Below are 17,109 nucleotides of genomic sequence, written 5' to 3'. Positions count from 1 at the left end.
ACCGGGGACCGAGAGTAGGATGGGGGAGAGGGAGATATGGTAGAGAGCCAGGAGGGGGAGACAGACAGATGACAAGAGAGATGAGGAGAGAGACAGAGAGAGAGAGACAGAGAGAGAGAGACAAGAGAAAGACACAGAGAGCGAGACAAGGTGAGAGAGAGGCGAGGAGAGAGAGCGAGAGAGATGAGAAGAGAGAGAGACGAGGAGAGAGAGAGCAACGAAGAGAGACGAGGAGAGCAAGACGAGGAGAGCGAGACGAGGAGAGCGAGACGAGGAGAGCGAGACGATGAGAGAGAGAGAGACGAGGAGAGCGAGACGAGGAGAGCAAGATGAGGAAAGAGAGAGCAACGAGGAGAGACAAGAGAGACGAGGAGAGCGAGAGCGACGAGGAGAGACAAGAGAGACGAGGAGAGCGACGAGGAGAGACAAGAGAGACGAGAGCGACGAGGAGAGCGACGAGGAGAGAGCGAGTTGAGGAGAGCGACGAGGAGAGAGAGAGACGAGGAGAGCGACGAGGAGAGAGAGAGATGAGGAGAGACAAGGAGAGACCAAGACAAGGAGAGACCGAAACGAGGAGAGAGACACGAGAGACAGACAAGGAGAGAGAGACAATCTGTTAGTGAAAACAGAAAGCTAGCCTTCGCTGGAACAGAGGAGGGCATGGTATGGAAGAGACAGCGATGGGGTATACACAGGGGGACAGCTCCATGTCTTCACTATGGTAATAATGTATGGAGGGATTCTAGATGTGTGAGGACTGGATAGGTTTCAGCTAATAACATAGCCCCAATCCAATAAACGTATTATACAAACAGCTAAGGGATAAGAACAAGGAGAATGGGCTAGGCTAGGGACTGAAAGGAAAAGTCTATGGGGTTGTTGTTAGGGGTCGATTGTCGTGAATTGGGGCGGATATGTGGGGGGGAGGGTAGCTGTGGCTTCACTACAGGAAGTACGATTTCTGATCCTCACACAGTAAAAAAGCCGTGTGCTCAGCACTCTCCCTAATCCCCCCCCCCATCTATGGGGTTATGGGCTGATGGCTTTGGAAGAACACACACGACATTGCACACACGTGTGTACACACACACACACACACACAAATGGGCATACTACATGTACATAGCACAGGTGCATTCCTTCACAAACAGACATGTTGGTTTGATACTTACTCCCTGGCCAGGAGCGCCATCTTCATTGGAAAACCACTTCAGCATGGTTTAGAGTGCTACTTCCTGGAGTCAAATAAACAACAGTGACATTTAGTCCACAACCAAAGCATTTATACAAATAGGCTACCCTACACATAACCATGACAACTAACACAGGACATTCAATGGATTTCGGGATAACAATGACTAAACCTCATCTGAGCTGGAACCACTACTGTGGCTAGGCTAAAACTTAAGCTGCCTATCAAATTCAAGCTTCAGTGAAACTCTGAAGGTCTTGCATCAGAAGTTGAGTCACAGAACTGTCTTGAGGGCAGCAAAAACATAGCAAAAACATAGCAATGTCAGTTTCAGATCCTGGGGCTTTTTGAAGGCCTGTGCCACATAATTAATTTGTGAACAGCGAACATATGCCGGTCCACTGAAATGTAGGAATGTCCCCCAAGAGGTTCCTCAGGCTCTAGGACCCAATACTAGCCTAGGTATTGTGAGTAGTGTGGAATGTATGAGTGAAAACAAGCATGAAAGCTTACATATAGTAGATTTTTTACATGTTTTAAAGCAAACAAAAAAAAAATGTTTTTATTTGTTTTCTTCTTGTGACAGCAAATCCGTTTGCTTTTAAATTTTCACAACTACACTAGGGTGTCAAATAGCCCGTTTGTGAAATGATGTCGATCCATAGCCTAACTGACATAACGCAAGACTAAGATAAGACATAGGCCTATGGTATTCACCCCGTTGCGAGACATTTTTCAACGTAATCCGACTAATGAATACACCCATGTGTTAGGCTTCTGCACCTTCGAGTGCAACACAGTGAGGCTACATTGGTTCCCACTCACAGACTAGCCTATTCCATGAACAGCTTGTTACATGCCAGGGATAAAGTGTTTCAGAGTAGGAGTGCCAATCAAGGACCCCCCCCTAAACTGATCCAAGATCAGCACTCTGAGACTCGTTGTCAATACAGGCCCAGGTCTGTAAACCGGTGCCCCCGCACATTGACTCTGTACCGGTACCCCCCTGTATATAGTCTCGCTATTGTTATTTTATTGCTGCTCTTGAATTACTTGTTACTTTTATTTCTTATTATTATTAATATTTTTTTTAACTGCATTGTTGGTTGGGAGCTCATAAGTAAACATTTCACTGTAAGGTCTACACCTGTTGTATTCAGCACATGTGACTAATACAATTTGAGATCATGTTAGTGGAGAGGAGTTAGGAATCACTCAATTCTGGCTGCTACTAATGACAATGAGCAGTGGGTTGTTTATGATTCTGCAATCTAGACAGGTAAGGCGAGTTGTTATATTGCACAACAAGGGCTGGAAGCCAGTCATTTAACTGAGTGCCCTGAGATGCTGGCAGCCAAAAGCACTTAGCTGTTTGACGCACATGTCACATGACATACAGCCAGGAGAAAATCAGGCCAAACCAGTTCACTCATGCATACAGCAAGTCCTGCCACTCCCTCTGTGCCCAGCTGCCCAAACCTCCCCGTCTCATTCCTCGGTTCCACTGGCCCGTAACAGAACGTTAATAATCTCAAGCAGAAAAATGCAGGGTTGGCCCTACGAGGTTTATTACATTATCAGCCGCAGGCACCGCTGGATAGCAACGACATTATTAGTAACGTCCGTGCTGACTGCGCCATTGTAACGTTATATATAGTCATCTTTTGGCTGCTGGTTTGGAAATCCTTAATAGCATGGTAGTTAGTAATGGCTTTGAAAGATAGCCGGTTGACTGTTCACGTGTTTGTACATGTCCGCAAACCATTGTAAACTAGCTGAAATGGAGGTGCTTGTTCTGTTCATTTGGCTTACACTTGCTAACTACATTTACATTTAGCAGACGCTCTTATCCAGCGCGACTCAGCCTGTGACACAGGAGCTAACGTTGATGTAACATGACCATTTACATTTTAACTAGCTACGTTAGCAGCTCGACTTGGCATGCCAAATGCATCAGCATGCAAAACATGTTCTATAACGTTGCCTCCACTATGTAACTAAAGGCTACTTAATGAGTAGTATAATATAATTGTCAGCTAGGAACCTTATCTAAGCCAGTCGGCAGCTGACAATTTTGCTAACGTTAGCTAGCATTAGCAGCTGCTTGCACTTGTCAGACAGCAAAACCCAAACGCTTACCCAATTTATCGCTTCATAAAGATGTTCATTCACATATTATACAATGAAATCGTCAAATGGCGCATGTTTATTGCTCAAGTTAAGAAATCACAAGAGATCCGAGGTATCCTTCAATCATCAGCGGCCATGTTCGTCAGGTGAATAAAAACAGCGAAGGGACGCAACGACGCTCCTACTGCGATGCTGCGTGCGCGTGCCCAAGGTCCGCGTGCCCACGACTAAGGTACGTATCAGGGAGGACGAGATATATCATCTTTATAAGTACGGTATGTGTAGCCCTTCATATATACAGTGAGTCATTGGTGTAGTCCAGGGATGGGCAACTTTGATGATGGGGGCACAAAAAAATCTGAGCTCATCATGCAACAATTGGCTGTTGAGACTGTTCTGTTATCTGTTTTATTGTATTAATGGTAATTCACTACAAAGCTGTATTCTGTTTTGGGGGGGGAATTGATCCAAGGGCCTTCAAAAGGGGGTCGCCAGTTGGTCGCCAGTTGCCCATCCCCGGTGTTAATCTTTTAATTTAACCTTTATTTTCAAAAATTAACACCAGGGATGGGCAACTGGCGACTAGGCCTTTTGAAGGCCCTTGGATCAATTCCCCCTCAAAAACAAGTCAGTTAAGAACAAATTCTAATTTACAATGACAGCCTACACCGGCCAAACACGGACGACGTTGAGCCAATTGTGCACCGCTCTTTTGGATCCCAATCACGGCCGGTTGTGATACAGCCTGGATTCGAATCAGTGAAATGCAGTTCCTTAGACTGCTGCGCCACTTGGGAGCTTATCTAGGTTTCTAGGGTCCAACTTTGAAGGTTTATTTTTGTTTTATATTTGAATTTTTACCCCCTTTTCTCCCCAATTTCATGGTATCCAATTGTTAGTAGTTACTATCTTGTCTCATCGCTACAACTCCCGTACGGGCTCGGGAGAGACGAAGGTCGAAAGCCATGCGTCCCCCGAAACACAACCCAACCAAGCCACACTTTTTCTTAACACAGCCCGCATCCAACCCGGAAGCCAGCCGCACCAATGTGTCGAAGGAAACACCGTGCACCTGGCGACCTGGTTAGCATGCACTGTGCCTGGCCCGCCACAGGAGTCGCTAGTGCGCGATGAGACAAGGATATCCCTACTGGCCAAACCCTCCCTAACCCGGACGATGCTAGGCCAATTGTACGTCGCCCCACGGACCTCCCAGTCGCGGCCGGCTGCGACAGAGACTGGGCGCGAACCCAGAGTCTCTGGTGCCCTAGACCACTGCGCCACCCGGGAGGCCCTTTTTAAGTTTTTTTTAATGCCGTGTAAAATCGGTCAATTCAAGTTGGAGGAAATAAATCAACCCTGAAGTCTGTAGATCTTCAGTAATTTTAATAATTTAAAATGTTATGATTTTCAAGAATTTGATTCCAAATTGATGGAGTCTACATCTGTTCTATACTGAGACTGTGATTTATTTTCTTTAAAATGTATACTGAACAAAACCCATTTATTTTCAAAGTTTAAAGGGATACTTCAGGATTTTGGCAATGAAGTCCTTCCCCAGAGTCAGATGAACTCATGGATACCTCTTGTCTCTGCATGCAGTTTGAAGTAAGTTGCTAACTAGCATTTACACAATTGCTAACTAGCGTTAGAGCAATGACTGGAAGTCTATGGTAACTGATAGCATGCTAGTAAATACTATTGACTTCCAGTCACTGCGCTCATGCTAGTTAGCGACGGCTCATGAAACTACCTCTAACTTCCTTCATACTGGATGTGGAGGCTGCTAACAAGAGCACGGCTCATAATAATGGTCGGAATGGAGCAAATGGAATGACATCATACACATGGAAACCATGTTTGATGGATTTAATACAATTCCACCTATTCCACTCCAGCCATTACCACGAGCCCGTCCTCCCCAATTAAGGTGCCACCAACCTCCTGTGGTAGAGACATAAAAACGGCATCTGGCTCTGGGGAAGTAGATTTACATTTAAGTCATTTAGCAGACGCTCTTATCCAGAGCGACTTACAAATTGGTGCTTTCACCTTATGACATCCAGTGGAACAGCCACTTTACAATAGTGCATCTAGGTCTTTTAAGGGGGGTGAGAAGGATTACTTTATCCTATCCTAGGTATTCCTTAAAGAGGTGGGGTTTCAGGTGTCTCCGGAAGGTGGTGATTGACTCCGCTGTCCTGGCGTCGTGAGGGAGTTTGTTCCACCATTGGGGGGCCAGAGCAGCGAACAGTTTTGACTGGGCTGAGCGGGAACTGTACTTCCTCAGTGGTAGGGAGGCGAGCAGGCCAGAGGTGGATGAACGCAGTGCCCTTGTTTGGGTGTAGGGCCTGATCAGAGCCTGGAGGTACTGAGGTGCCGTTCCCCTCACAGCTCTGTAGGCAAGCACCATGGTCTTGTAGCGGATGCGAGCTTCAACTGGAAGCCAGTGGAGAGAGCGGAGGAGCGGGGTGACGTGAGAGAACTTGGGAAGGTTGAACACCAGATGGGCTGCGGCGTTCTGGATGAGTTGTAGGGGTTTAATGGCACAGGCAGGGAGCCCAGCCAACAGCGAGTTGCAGTAATCCAGACGGGAGATGACAAGTGCCTGGATTAGGACCTGCGCCGCTTCCTGTGTGAGGCAGGGTCGTACTCTGCGGATGTTGTAGAGCATGAACCTACAGGAACGGGCCACCGCCTTGATGTTATTTGAGAACGACAGGGTGTTGTCCAGGATCACGCCAAGGTTCTTAGCGCTCTGGGACGAGGACACAATGGAGTTGTCAACCGTGATGGCGAGATCATGGAACGGGCAGTCCTTCCCCGGGAGGAAGAGCAGCTCCGTCTTGCCGATAAAGTTCTTCATTGCCAAAATCTTTTTAACAAACCATAGAAGTCTATGCACAATGACTAATTTGAACAACTTTACAAAAACACATTAACAGGAACTGTGCAGATACAAAGTTTGGTAACATAATAAAACAGGGAGATTTTACTGTAATTCTGCTACCAAATCTAGCATCGGCAATTCTTCCACTAAATATATTATTATTATTTACTGTATAAATTGGCCAAAGTAGTCATTGTGCATAGTTGTGTGTTTTGTTTAGCTTTGAAATCATTGCTTTTTGTTTGGCATTAAAGTGATAAATTGGAGTCTCAGCATAATTCCGTTACCACGGAATTTATCTTATCACCACACACTCAACAAGGACCTATGTCTCCATTGTTTATATTTTTGCAGCTGTATATATTTGTTATAATTGCATTATATTTTTGATAATTGTGTTCATGTTTTATATTTGACTTTTAAAAGTAAATGTGTGTCATTACGAGAGCTTGTGACTATGAGGTTTTAACTGCAAAAAAAGGATTCTGAGATAATCTCTATAGAGTACTATATAGGGAGAGAACATTGAACAGAACAAACCTATGTCAATAACTACATTTAGACTAAAATGCAGATAGAACCTTAATGTCCCAAGCTCTTGATTGGCTGATTTGCCCTTCTCTTCCTTGTTGGTCAGTTTTGGTCGGACATTTGAACCTGTGTAATGACCATCAGTGTAATGCCTCTCTTTAAACTTGAAAGAGCTTAAGACAGCATTTGTACTTTTCTTACCTTATATATTTGTTGCTTAGTTTATACTTTTAACCCAGAAGTAAGAGCCAATCATGTCACGGGAATATGCTGCTGTTTGTGTACACTGAATGTGGCCAGAATCTCACTTGCCATTAAACCTTCAATTTCATAGCAATATCGAAGAATGTTTATTTTTTTCAAGGAATTTTACTACAGATATACAGTATTATAGACATTAAGAATATTACATGTGAAACATTTTCAGGATACACAAACAAAGGTGGCTCCTAAACACAATAAAATAACAATGACACAAACACACAGAAAGACTGTACTGAAGACAGACACTCATACGAAGCTGGGAAAAAGTGTTTCAAAAGTTACCTTTTATGAGATCGGTAGCTCACACATTGTCAAAGCTTTAACCTCTTCTTACATAGTAAGCCTCAGTTGCTTGCCTTGTTCATCTCCTGGTCTTTGAGACTGAGTGGCTGGTAAGTGATAGGCCAGGGTCCTGTTCACCAGTCACGGAACGGGACAAAAATGGTCGGAAACAGAGTGAAACCTGGAAATACTATCTGAACATGACCCATGCCTATTCCTCACTGAGGCCTTAGGCCTTCAGCTCTTTAAACTATTCAGCTAAAAACCTTATACTTTCTCATTGTTGTTTTGACAGGGACCATTAGCCAAGATAGCTAATCAGGCCTCAAGGAGCTGGTTCTAAGAATGCTGAGGAAAACATTTCACCAAAGGAGGGGATTTAGAAACCCTATTCCACTCACAAGGTGAACACCAGGAAATCAGCTCCAAGGAATTGTAATTTAAGAAATCTGTTCCCAAGTATTCCCATGAATAACGAGAGATGTGATCGTATACAAACGTAAGCAAGTTTTGATATTATTATGTTTTTGTCTAACATTATATATCTGTTAGGGCTTCTTACGGTTAATTTGCAGTCTACAAATTATTTGTAATTATATTCAGGCCCCCTGACCCTCCTCTCCAGAAAAAAATTGGCCCGTGGTTTAATCTAGTGCGTCCATCTTTGAAGTAGGGCAGATCTGATATCCCTTTTGTGAAAAAATTGAGACCCCAAATAACATCCATCACCAATAATGACCTGTTGGTAGTGGGACAGCTCTTTCAAATAATGACCTGTTGGTAGTGGGACAGCTCTTTCAAATAATGACCTGTCGGTAGTGGGACAGCTCTTTCAAATAATGACCTGTCGGTAGTGGGACAGCTCTTTCAAATAATGACCTGTCGGTAGTGGGACAGCTCTTTCTGCATACCTCCGTTTGTTTAATCCCGGCCGTCATTCTAAATCATGCAGAGCTTTTGGCAGTTGATTGTCGTGAAAAAGGGGGAAATCTTCATGTCATCTCGAATTTAAAACCAGCCACAAATCTCTCATCTCTTTCACAGGATTGTACGATATGGCACCATGCGTTTTGTTAATAGCTCTGTCCTTTGTCCATATATCTTACAAATATTGTTTACATTTACATTTAAGTCATTTAGCAGACGCTCTTATCCAGAGCGACTTACAAATTGGTGCGTTCACCTTAAGACATCCAGTGGAACAGCCACTTTACAATAGTGCATCTAAATCTTTTAAGGGGGGGAAGGGGGGGGGGGGTGAGAAGGATTACTTTATCCTATCCTAGGTATTCCTGAAAGAGGTGGGGTTTCAGGTGTCTCCGGAAGGTGGTGATTGACTCCGCTGTCCTGGCGTCGTGAGGGAGTTTGTTCCACCATTGGGGGGCCAGAGCAGCGAACATCCAACTACACTTCTGCACAGTGTTGTTAGATTCTCCTAACACCGAGATATCCTGCAATAATTGGGTGTTCTATACTTTCTGTGTTCATGTTCAGACCGAGGGTCGAGCTCTTAACAAACTCCCCGGTATAGAAGACGCCTTCGTCCAATGACTCTTACATGCAATGTAATGGAACTGAGAGTCATGAACAAGGGCATAATATTTTTCTGGACACACACCTAATTTGATTGGCATAGTTCAATGGCTCTTTGCATAGTCATTCAAATGTAAACTGGGTGATTCCTCATTTCTTTACAAGAACAATTGGAGAGACACTAAGTACAGTAGATAGAACTGCTTCAACGAGCAAAAACGTTAGGCTAAAATTCTGAATCGTAGGCTACTCCTCAATTACGCAACAAAACTGTGCCATGCGCACTCCCAGCAATTCTGATTTGATACATTGTAGCAATGTGGGCAAGCGAAACAGGCTACGTTGTTGCTCAATGAAAGATATGTGTAATGGCGAAATACACATATTCCGTTGCATAAAAAGAGCTCAGTCGACTGGTGATAGTGACAGACAGCCCCAAAAATAAAAATAATACAAAAATAATAAAAGACAGTGACAGACAGCCCTGACGACGGTGTCCTTGGAGAGAAAATGTTCCTAGTTAACATACATGCGTACAAAAATAAGTCACGAATTGAAGCGTAGCCATAGCCAAGTTTGAGGCATATAATGTTATTTTTAAAACTGTTACCAAAACTTTCATGACTGAGTCGACGACGTTTAATATTTGATTTATTTGAGCCATTAGATAGCCTAACGTATCCAGAGTTGCTAATGCTATCTTTTTTTTGTAGGAATCAAATCCCTTGAAGGTCACTTGTTGTTCTTCCTCTGCAGTTCTTCCTCCACATTCTTCCTCTGCTATTCTAGGAACCACCCACAGGGCCTCATGTCCAGCTGGAGCTGGTCCTTCTGAGCCCCATCCAGGAACTCCTCCAGGGAAATCTGGCCTGAAAACGGGAGAGATAGAGAATGAAAGGAATACCTGTATATATGTGTGTATAGATATATACTGTACATATATACCGTATACACAATCAGTTTATCAGTACCAGTTTATTAGGTACACCACCCAGGTCACAAAAATGGTACGCTCCTACAGACTTTGAGCCACGTGGTCATGGCTTGCTATATAAAGCAGGCAGACAGGCATCAGGTTATTGTTTGATTGAACATTAGAATGGGCAAAACAAGTGACCTAAGCGACTTTGAGCGTGGTATGATCGTCGGGGCCAGGCACGCCGGTTCCAGTATCTCAGAAACGGACGGCCTCCTGGGCTTTTCACGCACGACAGTGTCTAAGGTTTACCAAGAATTGTGCGAAAAACAACCAGTTAGTGGCAATCATGTGGGCGAAAACAGCTCGTTGATAAGAAGTCGAAGGAGAATGGCATGAATTGAGCAAGCTAAAAGGCAGGCCACAAACAGGCAAATAACGGCACAGTACAACAGTGGTGTGCAGAACGGTCCTTGTCACGGATGGGCTACTGCAGCAGATGACATTTACATCATTTACATTTAAGTCATTTAGCAGACGCTCTTATCCAGAGCGACATACAAATTGGTGCGTTCACCTTAAGACATCCAGTGGAACAGCCACTTTACAATAGTGCATCTAAATCTTTTAAGGGGGGTGAGAAGAATTACTTTATCCTATCCTAGGTATTCCTGAAAGAGGTGGGGTTTCAGGTGTCTCCGGAAGGTGGTGATTGACTCCGCTGTCCTGGCGTCGTGAGGGAGTTTGTTCCACCATTGGGGGGCCAGAGCAGCGAACAGTTTTGACTGGGCTGCGCGGGAACTGTACTTCCTCAGTGGTAGGGAGGCGAGCAGGCCAGAGGTGGATGAACGCAGTGCCCTTGTTTGGGTGTAGGGCCTGATCAGAGCCTGGAGGTACTGAGGTGCCGTTCCCCTCACAGCTCCGTAGGCAAGCACCATGGTCTTGTAGCGGATGCGAGCTTCAACTGGAAGCCAATGGAGAGAGCGGAGGAGCGGGGTGACGTGAGAGAACTTGGGAAGGTTGAACACCAGACGGGCTGCGGCGTTCTGGATGAGTTGTAGGGGTTTAATGGCACAGGCAGGGAGCCCAGCCAACAGCGAGTTGCAGTAATCCAGACGGGAGATGACAAGTGCCTGGATTAGGACCTGCGCCGCTTCCTGTGTGAGGCAGGGTCGTACTCTGCGGATGTTGTAGAGCATGAACCTACAAGAACGGGCCACCGCCTTGATGTTAGTTGAGAACGACAGGGTGTTGTCCAGGATCACGCCAAGGTTCTTAGCGCTCTGGGAGGAGGACACAATGGAGTTGTCAACCGTGATGGCGAGATCATGGAACGGGCAGTCCTTCCCGGGAGGAAGAGCAGCTCCGTCTTGCCGAGGTTCAGCTTGAGGTGGTGATCCGTCATCCACACTGATATGTCTGCCAGACATGCAGAGATGCAATTCGCCACCTGGTCATCAGAAGGGGGAAAGGAGAAGATTAATTGTGTGTCGTCTGCATAGCAATGATAGGAGAGACCATGTGAGGTTATGACAGAGCCAAGTGACTTGGTGTATAGCGAGAATAGGAGAGGGCCTAGAACAGAGCCCTGGGGACGCCAGTGGTGAGAGCACGTGGTGAGGAGACAGATTCTCGCCACGCCACCTGGTAGGAGCGACCTGTCAGGTAGGACGCAATCCAAGCGTGGGCCGCGCCGGAGATGCCCAACTCGGAGAGGGTGGAGAGGAGGATCTGATGGTTCACAGTATCGAAGGCAGCCGATAGGTCTAGAAGGATGAGAGCAGAGGAGAGAGAGTTAGCTTTAGCAGTGCGGAGGGCCTCCGTGATACAGAGAAGAGCAGTCTCAGTTGAATGACTAGTCTTGAAACCTGACTGATTTGGATCAAGAAGGTCATTCTGAGAGAGATAGCGGGAGAGCTGGCCAAGGACGGCACGTTCAAGAGTTTTGGAGAGAAAAGAAAGAAGGGATACTGGTCTGTAGTTGTTGACATCGGAGGGATCGAGTGTAGGTTTTTTCAGAAGGGGTGCAACTCTCGCTCTCTTGAAGACAGAAGGGACGTAGCCAGCGGTCAGGGATGAGTTGATGAGCGAGGTGAGGTAAGGGAGAAGGTCTCCGGAAATGGTCTGGAGAAGAGAGGAGGGAATAGGGTCAAGCGGGCAGGTTGTTGGGCGGCCGGCCGTCACAAGACGCGAGATTTCATCTGGAGAGAGAGGGGAGAAAGAGGTCAGAGCACAGGGTAGGGCAGTGTGAGCAGAACCAGTGGTGTCGTTTGACTTAGATGACCACACCGGGTTCTACTCCTATCAGCTAATAACAAGAAGAAGCTCCAGTGGACACGCCATCACCAACACTGGACAATTGAGGAGTGGAACAACTTTGCCTAGTCTGATGAATCCCTGTTCCTGTAGCATCATGCAGATGCTACAGGAACAGGGATCAGGATTTGGCGTAAGGATTTGGCGTAAGCAGCATGAGTCCATGGCCCCATCCTGCGCTGGTGTCAATGGTACAGGCTGGTGGCAGTGGTGTAATGGTGTGGGGAATGTTTTCCTGGCACATGTTAGGTTCCTTATTACCGATTGAGCAATGTTTCCATGCCCTGAAGAATTCAGGCTGTTCTGGAGGCAAAGGGGGATCCGACCCAGTACTAGATGGGTGTACCTAATACTCCAATGCTTCCCACAGTTGTGTCAAGTTGGCTGGATGTCCTTTGGGTGGTGGACCATTCTTCATACACGGGAAACGCTGAGCTTGAAAAACCCAGCAGTGTTGCAGATTTTGACACAATCCATGTCTCAATTATCTTAAGGCTTAAACATCTTTCTTTAACCAGTCTCCTTCCCTTCATCTACATTGATTGAAGTTGATTTAACAAGTGACATTAATGTTTTGTACACTCAGTTTATATATACAGTCGGTACCTTAATGATTGACACCCTCGATAAAAGTGAGCAAAAATTACTGTATAAAATAAATAATTCAAATACTGAGCTAGATTGTATGCTAGAGAACATTTTATAAATTGTATTATTTTAATACAATTGCTCAGAGAAAACAATTTAGTTTAACAAGCAATATTCTTTTCTCAACAAGGGTCTTACTTATTCACACCCCTGTTTTGAAAACCTTTCAATACCTCATCTTTGAGAGGATAACACTATTGCGTCTTTTTCAATAACAAAAACTATGAGTTGGAGAACATATTGGGAAGGATCTTAGACCATTCCTCCATACAGAATCCTTCCAGATCCTTGATCTCCTCATATGATTGAGTGTAGTCTGGCCCAGGAGTGGGAAGGTGAACGGAAAGGCTCTGGAGCAACGAACCGCCCTTGCTGTCTCTGCCTGGCCGGTTCCCCTCTTTCCACTGGGATTCTCTGCCTCTAACCCTGTTACGGCTGAGTCACTGGCTTACTGGGGCTCTCTCATGCCGTCCCTGGGGGGGTGCGTCACCTGGGTGGGTTGATTCACTGTTGTGGTCGGCCTGTCTGGGTTGGCGCCCCCCCCTTGGGTTGTGCCGTGGCGGAGATCTTTGTGGGCTATACTCGGCCTTGTCTCAGGATGGTAAGTTGGTGGTTGAAGATATCCCTCTAGTGGTGTGGGGGCTGTGCTTTGGCAAAGTGGGTGGGGTTATATCCTTCCTGTTTGGCCCTGTCCGGGGGTGTCCTCGGATGGGGCCACAGTGTCTCCTGACCCCTCCGGTCTCAGCCTCCAGTATTTATGCTGCAGTAGTTTATGTGTCGGGGGGCTAGGGTCAGTTTGTTATATCTGGAGTACTTCTCCTGTCCTATTCGGTGTCCTGTGTGAATCTAAGTGTGCGTTCTCTAATTCTCTCCTTCTCTCTTTCTTTCGCTCTCTCGGAGGACCTGAGCCCTAGGACCATGCCCCAGGACTACCTGACATGATGACTCCTTGCTGTCCCCAGTCCACCTGGCCATGCTGCTGCTCCAGTTTCAACTGGCCTGGGCCCTAGGACCATGTCTCAGGACTACCTGACATGATGACTCCTTGCTGTCCCCAGTCCACCTGGCCATGCTGCTGCTCCAGTTTCAACTGTTCTGCCTTACTATTATTCAACCATGCTGGTCATTTATGAACATTTGAACATCTTGGCCACGTTCTGTTATAATCTCCACCCGGCACAGCCAGAAGAGGACTGGCCACCCCACATATGCTCTCTCTAATTCTCTCTTTCTTTCTCTCTCTCGGAGGACCTGAGCCCTAGGACCGTGCCCCAGGACTACCTGACATGATGACTCCTTGCTGTCCCCAGTCCACCTGACTGTGCTGCTGCTCCAGTTTCAACTGTTCTGCCTTATTATTATTCGACCATGCTGGTCATTTATGAACATTTGACATCTTGGTCATGTTCTGTTATAATCTCTACCCGGCACAGCCAGAAGAGGACTGGCCACCCCACATAGCCTGGTTCCTCTCTAGGTTTCTTCCTGGGTTTTGGCCTTTCTGGGGAGTTTTTCCTGGCCACCGTGCTTTTACACCTGCATTGTTTGCTGTTTGGGGTTTTGGGCTGGGTTTCTGTGCAGCACTTTGAGATATCAGCTGATGTACGAAGGGCTATATAAATAAATTTGATTTGATTTGATTTGATCTCCTTCTGTCTGTGCTTATGGTCTGCCCTCGTCAATTCAAACCACAGGTTGTCAATGGGGTTCAAGTCCGGAGACTGAAATGGCCATTGCAAAATGTTGATTTTTGTGGTCAATTAACCACTTCTTTGTGCATGTTGATGTGTGCTTGGGGTTAATGTCTTGCTGGAACATCCACTTGCAGCTAAGTTTTAGTCTGGCAGAGGCAACCAGGTTTTTGGCTAAAATGTTCTGGTACTTGGTAAAGTTCATGATGCCATTAACCTTAAAGTTCCCCAGGACCAGTAGGGATGAGGTATTTTCTGCAGAGGCATTGTACTTTCGAAGGCCAAACTTACCGCGGGTGAGCGAGGCCAAATACCCTATATTTTCATGTCATATGACCATATCGCCGGTTTCGATCCAAGTGCCAATGCCGTTTAGCAAAATCCTGGTGGTGCTATGGTCAGATGACCTTAAAATAGAGCTCTTTGGCCACGCACACCAATGGTGCGAACAAATGTTTGCACTCTAGTCATCTCAACATTGCTGGCTCTGCGCATACACCTTCAATTGCCTTGCTGAAATGTTTAGCATTACCTTACTACACCCATAATGTAATGAGTATGTTGCACAAATACAGACCTACACAGATACTACATTTCTAATGATAGACAGACACCTCACATGTATAGACTTACTATCTTTATTCTTATCCACCAGGTCAAAGATTCGGTCAGTGATTTGATCAGGGGTTAGGTTCTCCGTTTCAGATGGGTTCCCATGCCTCTTGATATTGTAGATGATCTGCAGAGAGAGGAAGACATGAGAACATGTATTTACTATGGTGAGTGGAAGCAGGGTACATACACACATTTTGTCTAGATTGAAGCAGATGATGGTACACTACACACAAAGGTGTTTTTAATGGCTCAATATGCTGCATGTCATATCATATCAAATGTATAGTGTTATATCCCTGTATATAATTAGGCTTGCTGGTTATATGGTTTTGGTATGCACAGTTCATTAAAAAGGAGTACAATTAGCATGGGAAAATGTTGAGGCATCTCAATTTGATGAGAGGATCATACACAGTATATTGTTTACATACATCACGTTCAGAGAGGATCTCTGGCAGCATATACCGCTGTTTAGCTTCAGGGTACTTCAAAATAATAAGAAAGAAACCACATCTAAACATGAAACCCCTATACACTTACTTTGACAACTTGTTTTAGCTCCTTTTTGTCAAGATGTCCGTTTCCATCTTTGTCATAAAATTTGAAAGAAGACCTCAGTCGGTCCTCAAGCTTTCCTCTAAGAACGAGGTGCACTGCTGCCACATACCCCATAAAGTCTAGTGTGTTGTCCTATGGACAAAATAAATAAATAATTTTAGAGGGAAAAACAAGGAATTAAATCAACTTAACACCAATGAATGTGATGTAGGTGAGGATCTCTGTGTGACGTTGTTATGTAGTTGAGCGTTTCAGCACCACGGACAACGTGCGGGGATATCCAAAACAGAATCTGCGTAGAAGCCAGGGCAGACGTTTACATTTTAGTCATTTATATTTGAGCCACTTATCCAGAGCAACTTTCAGTTGCTATTAGGGTTAAGTGCCTTGCTCAAGGGCACATCAACATATATATATCACCGGCTCGGGGATTGAACCAGGCTAGCGACCTTTCGGTTACTGGTCCAAAGCTCTTAACAGCTAGGCTACCTGCTTACCTTTAATTCATATCTTTAATGTTGTGTTTCTCTAGGCTATATAACCAAGATATTATCACAATTAATGACTCGTTTTATAATATACAACTGTCTCAGCTTCTGACAAAGTCTACTAGCCTACTGATGTCCATGATCCCTTCCTCTGAAGATACTTAGCTTAATAAATCAGTACAAAGGTACCTAAAAACGTACATGGTTTGCATCAAACGATCGAAACACATTGTCCATGTATGCGGAATCCTCTATCGAATCGCTGTTAATTCCAGATTTTCTTGAATTTGTGTAAATGCAGGTTGCCACTGGGACACTCGCTGGCGAACTTTCGGTAGAGTTCCAGGATATGTGTGAGGGCCACCTCGTCGTCTAGCTCACTGTGCGACTGACCCATGGTTGAGCAGATCCAAGTCCTTTAAAGGTAGTCTATGAAGTTTCTATTAATAACTTGAATTGATTTCAATTGATGGTAAAGTCATCTACCACAGCCATTAATTCAACACGCTCAGAGACCACACACCAGGTTTGCGCCCACGTCAATGAGTTTGAGGATTAACCCAACATTGGGCGATATTTTAGATCCGTTATAAAGCAATCCAATCAAGACAGGCAGGAACAAATCAAGATGCAGCAAGCATCAAAACCCGTGTTTATTTATCCGTTATTTTACCAGGTAAGTTGACTGAGAACACGTTCTCATTTGCAGCAACGACCTGGGGAATAGTTACAGGGGAGAGGAGGGGGATTAATGAGCCAATTGTAAACTGGGGATTATTAGGTGACCGTGATGGTTTGAGGGCCAGATTGGGAATTTAGTCAGGACTCCGGGGTTAACACCCCTACTCTTACGATAAGTGCCATGGGATCTTTAATGACCTCAGAGAGTCAGGACACCCGTTTAACGTCCCATCCAAAAGACAGCACCCTACACAGGGCAGTGGCCCCAATCACTGCCCTGGGAGATTGGGATTTTTTTTTAGACCAGAAGAAAGAGTGCCTCCTACTGGCCCTCCAACACCATTTCCAGCAGCATCTGGTCTCCCATCCAGGAA

General features: G+C 45.4%; 1 protein-coding gene and 1 pseudogene across 1 annotated transcript in view; both read right to left on the bottom strand.

Moving 5' to 3' along the window:
• Window positions 1–3,450, bottom strand: part of LOC115117540 (golgin subfamily B member 1-like) — a 57,620-nt gene extending 54,170 nt beyond the window's left edge. The window contains 2 exon segments of the mRNA XM_065012262.1: window positions 1,173–1,235; window positions 3,332–3,450. Coding sequence (XP_064868334.1) covers window positions 1,173–1,217 — 45 coding nt within the window. The 5' untranslated portion in view covers window positions 1,218–1,235; window positions 3,332–3,450.
• Window positions 3,451–8,904: 5,454 nt separating this feature from the next.
• On the bottom strand, window positions 8,905–16,451 carry LOC115118230 (guanylyl cyclase-activating protein 2-like; annotated as a pseudogene).
• Between the last annotated feature and the right edge of the window lie 658 nt (window positions 16,452–17,109).

Source organism: Oncorhynchus nerka, linkage group LG27 (genome assembly GCF_034236695.1).
Source record: "Oncorhynchus nerka isolate Pitt River linkage group LG27, Oner_Uvic_2.0, whole genome shotgun sequence".
NCBI classification, from domain to species: domain Eukaryota; kingdom Metazoa; phylum Chordata; class Actinopteri; order Salmoniformes; family Salmonidae; genus Oncorhynchus; species Oncorhynchus nerka.
The sequence above is the reverse complement of the archived record's forward strand: the minus strand, read 5'-3'. Positions and strand labels throughout refer to the sequence as shown.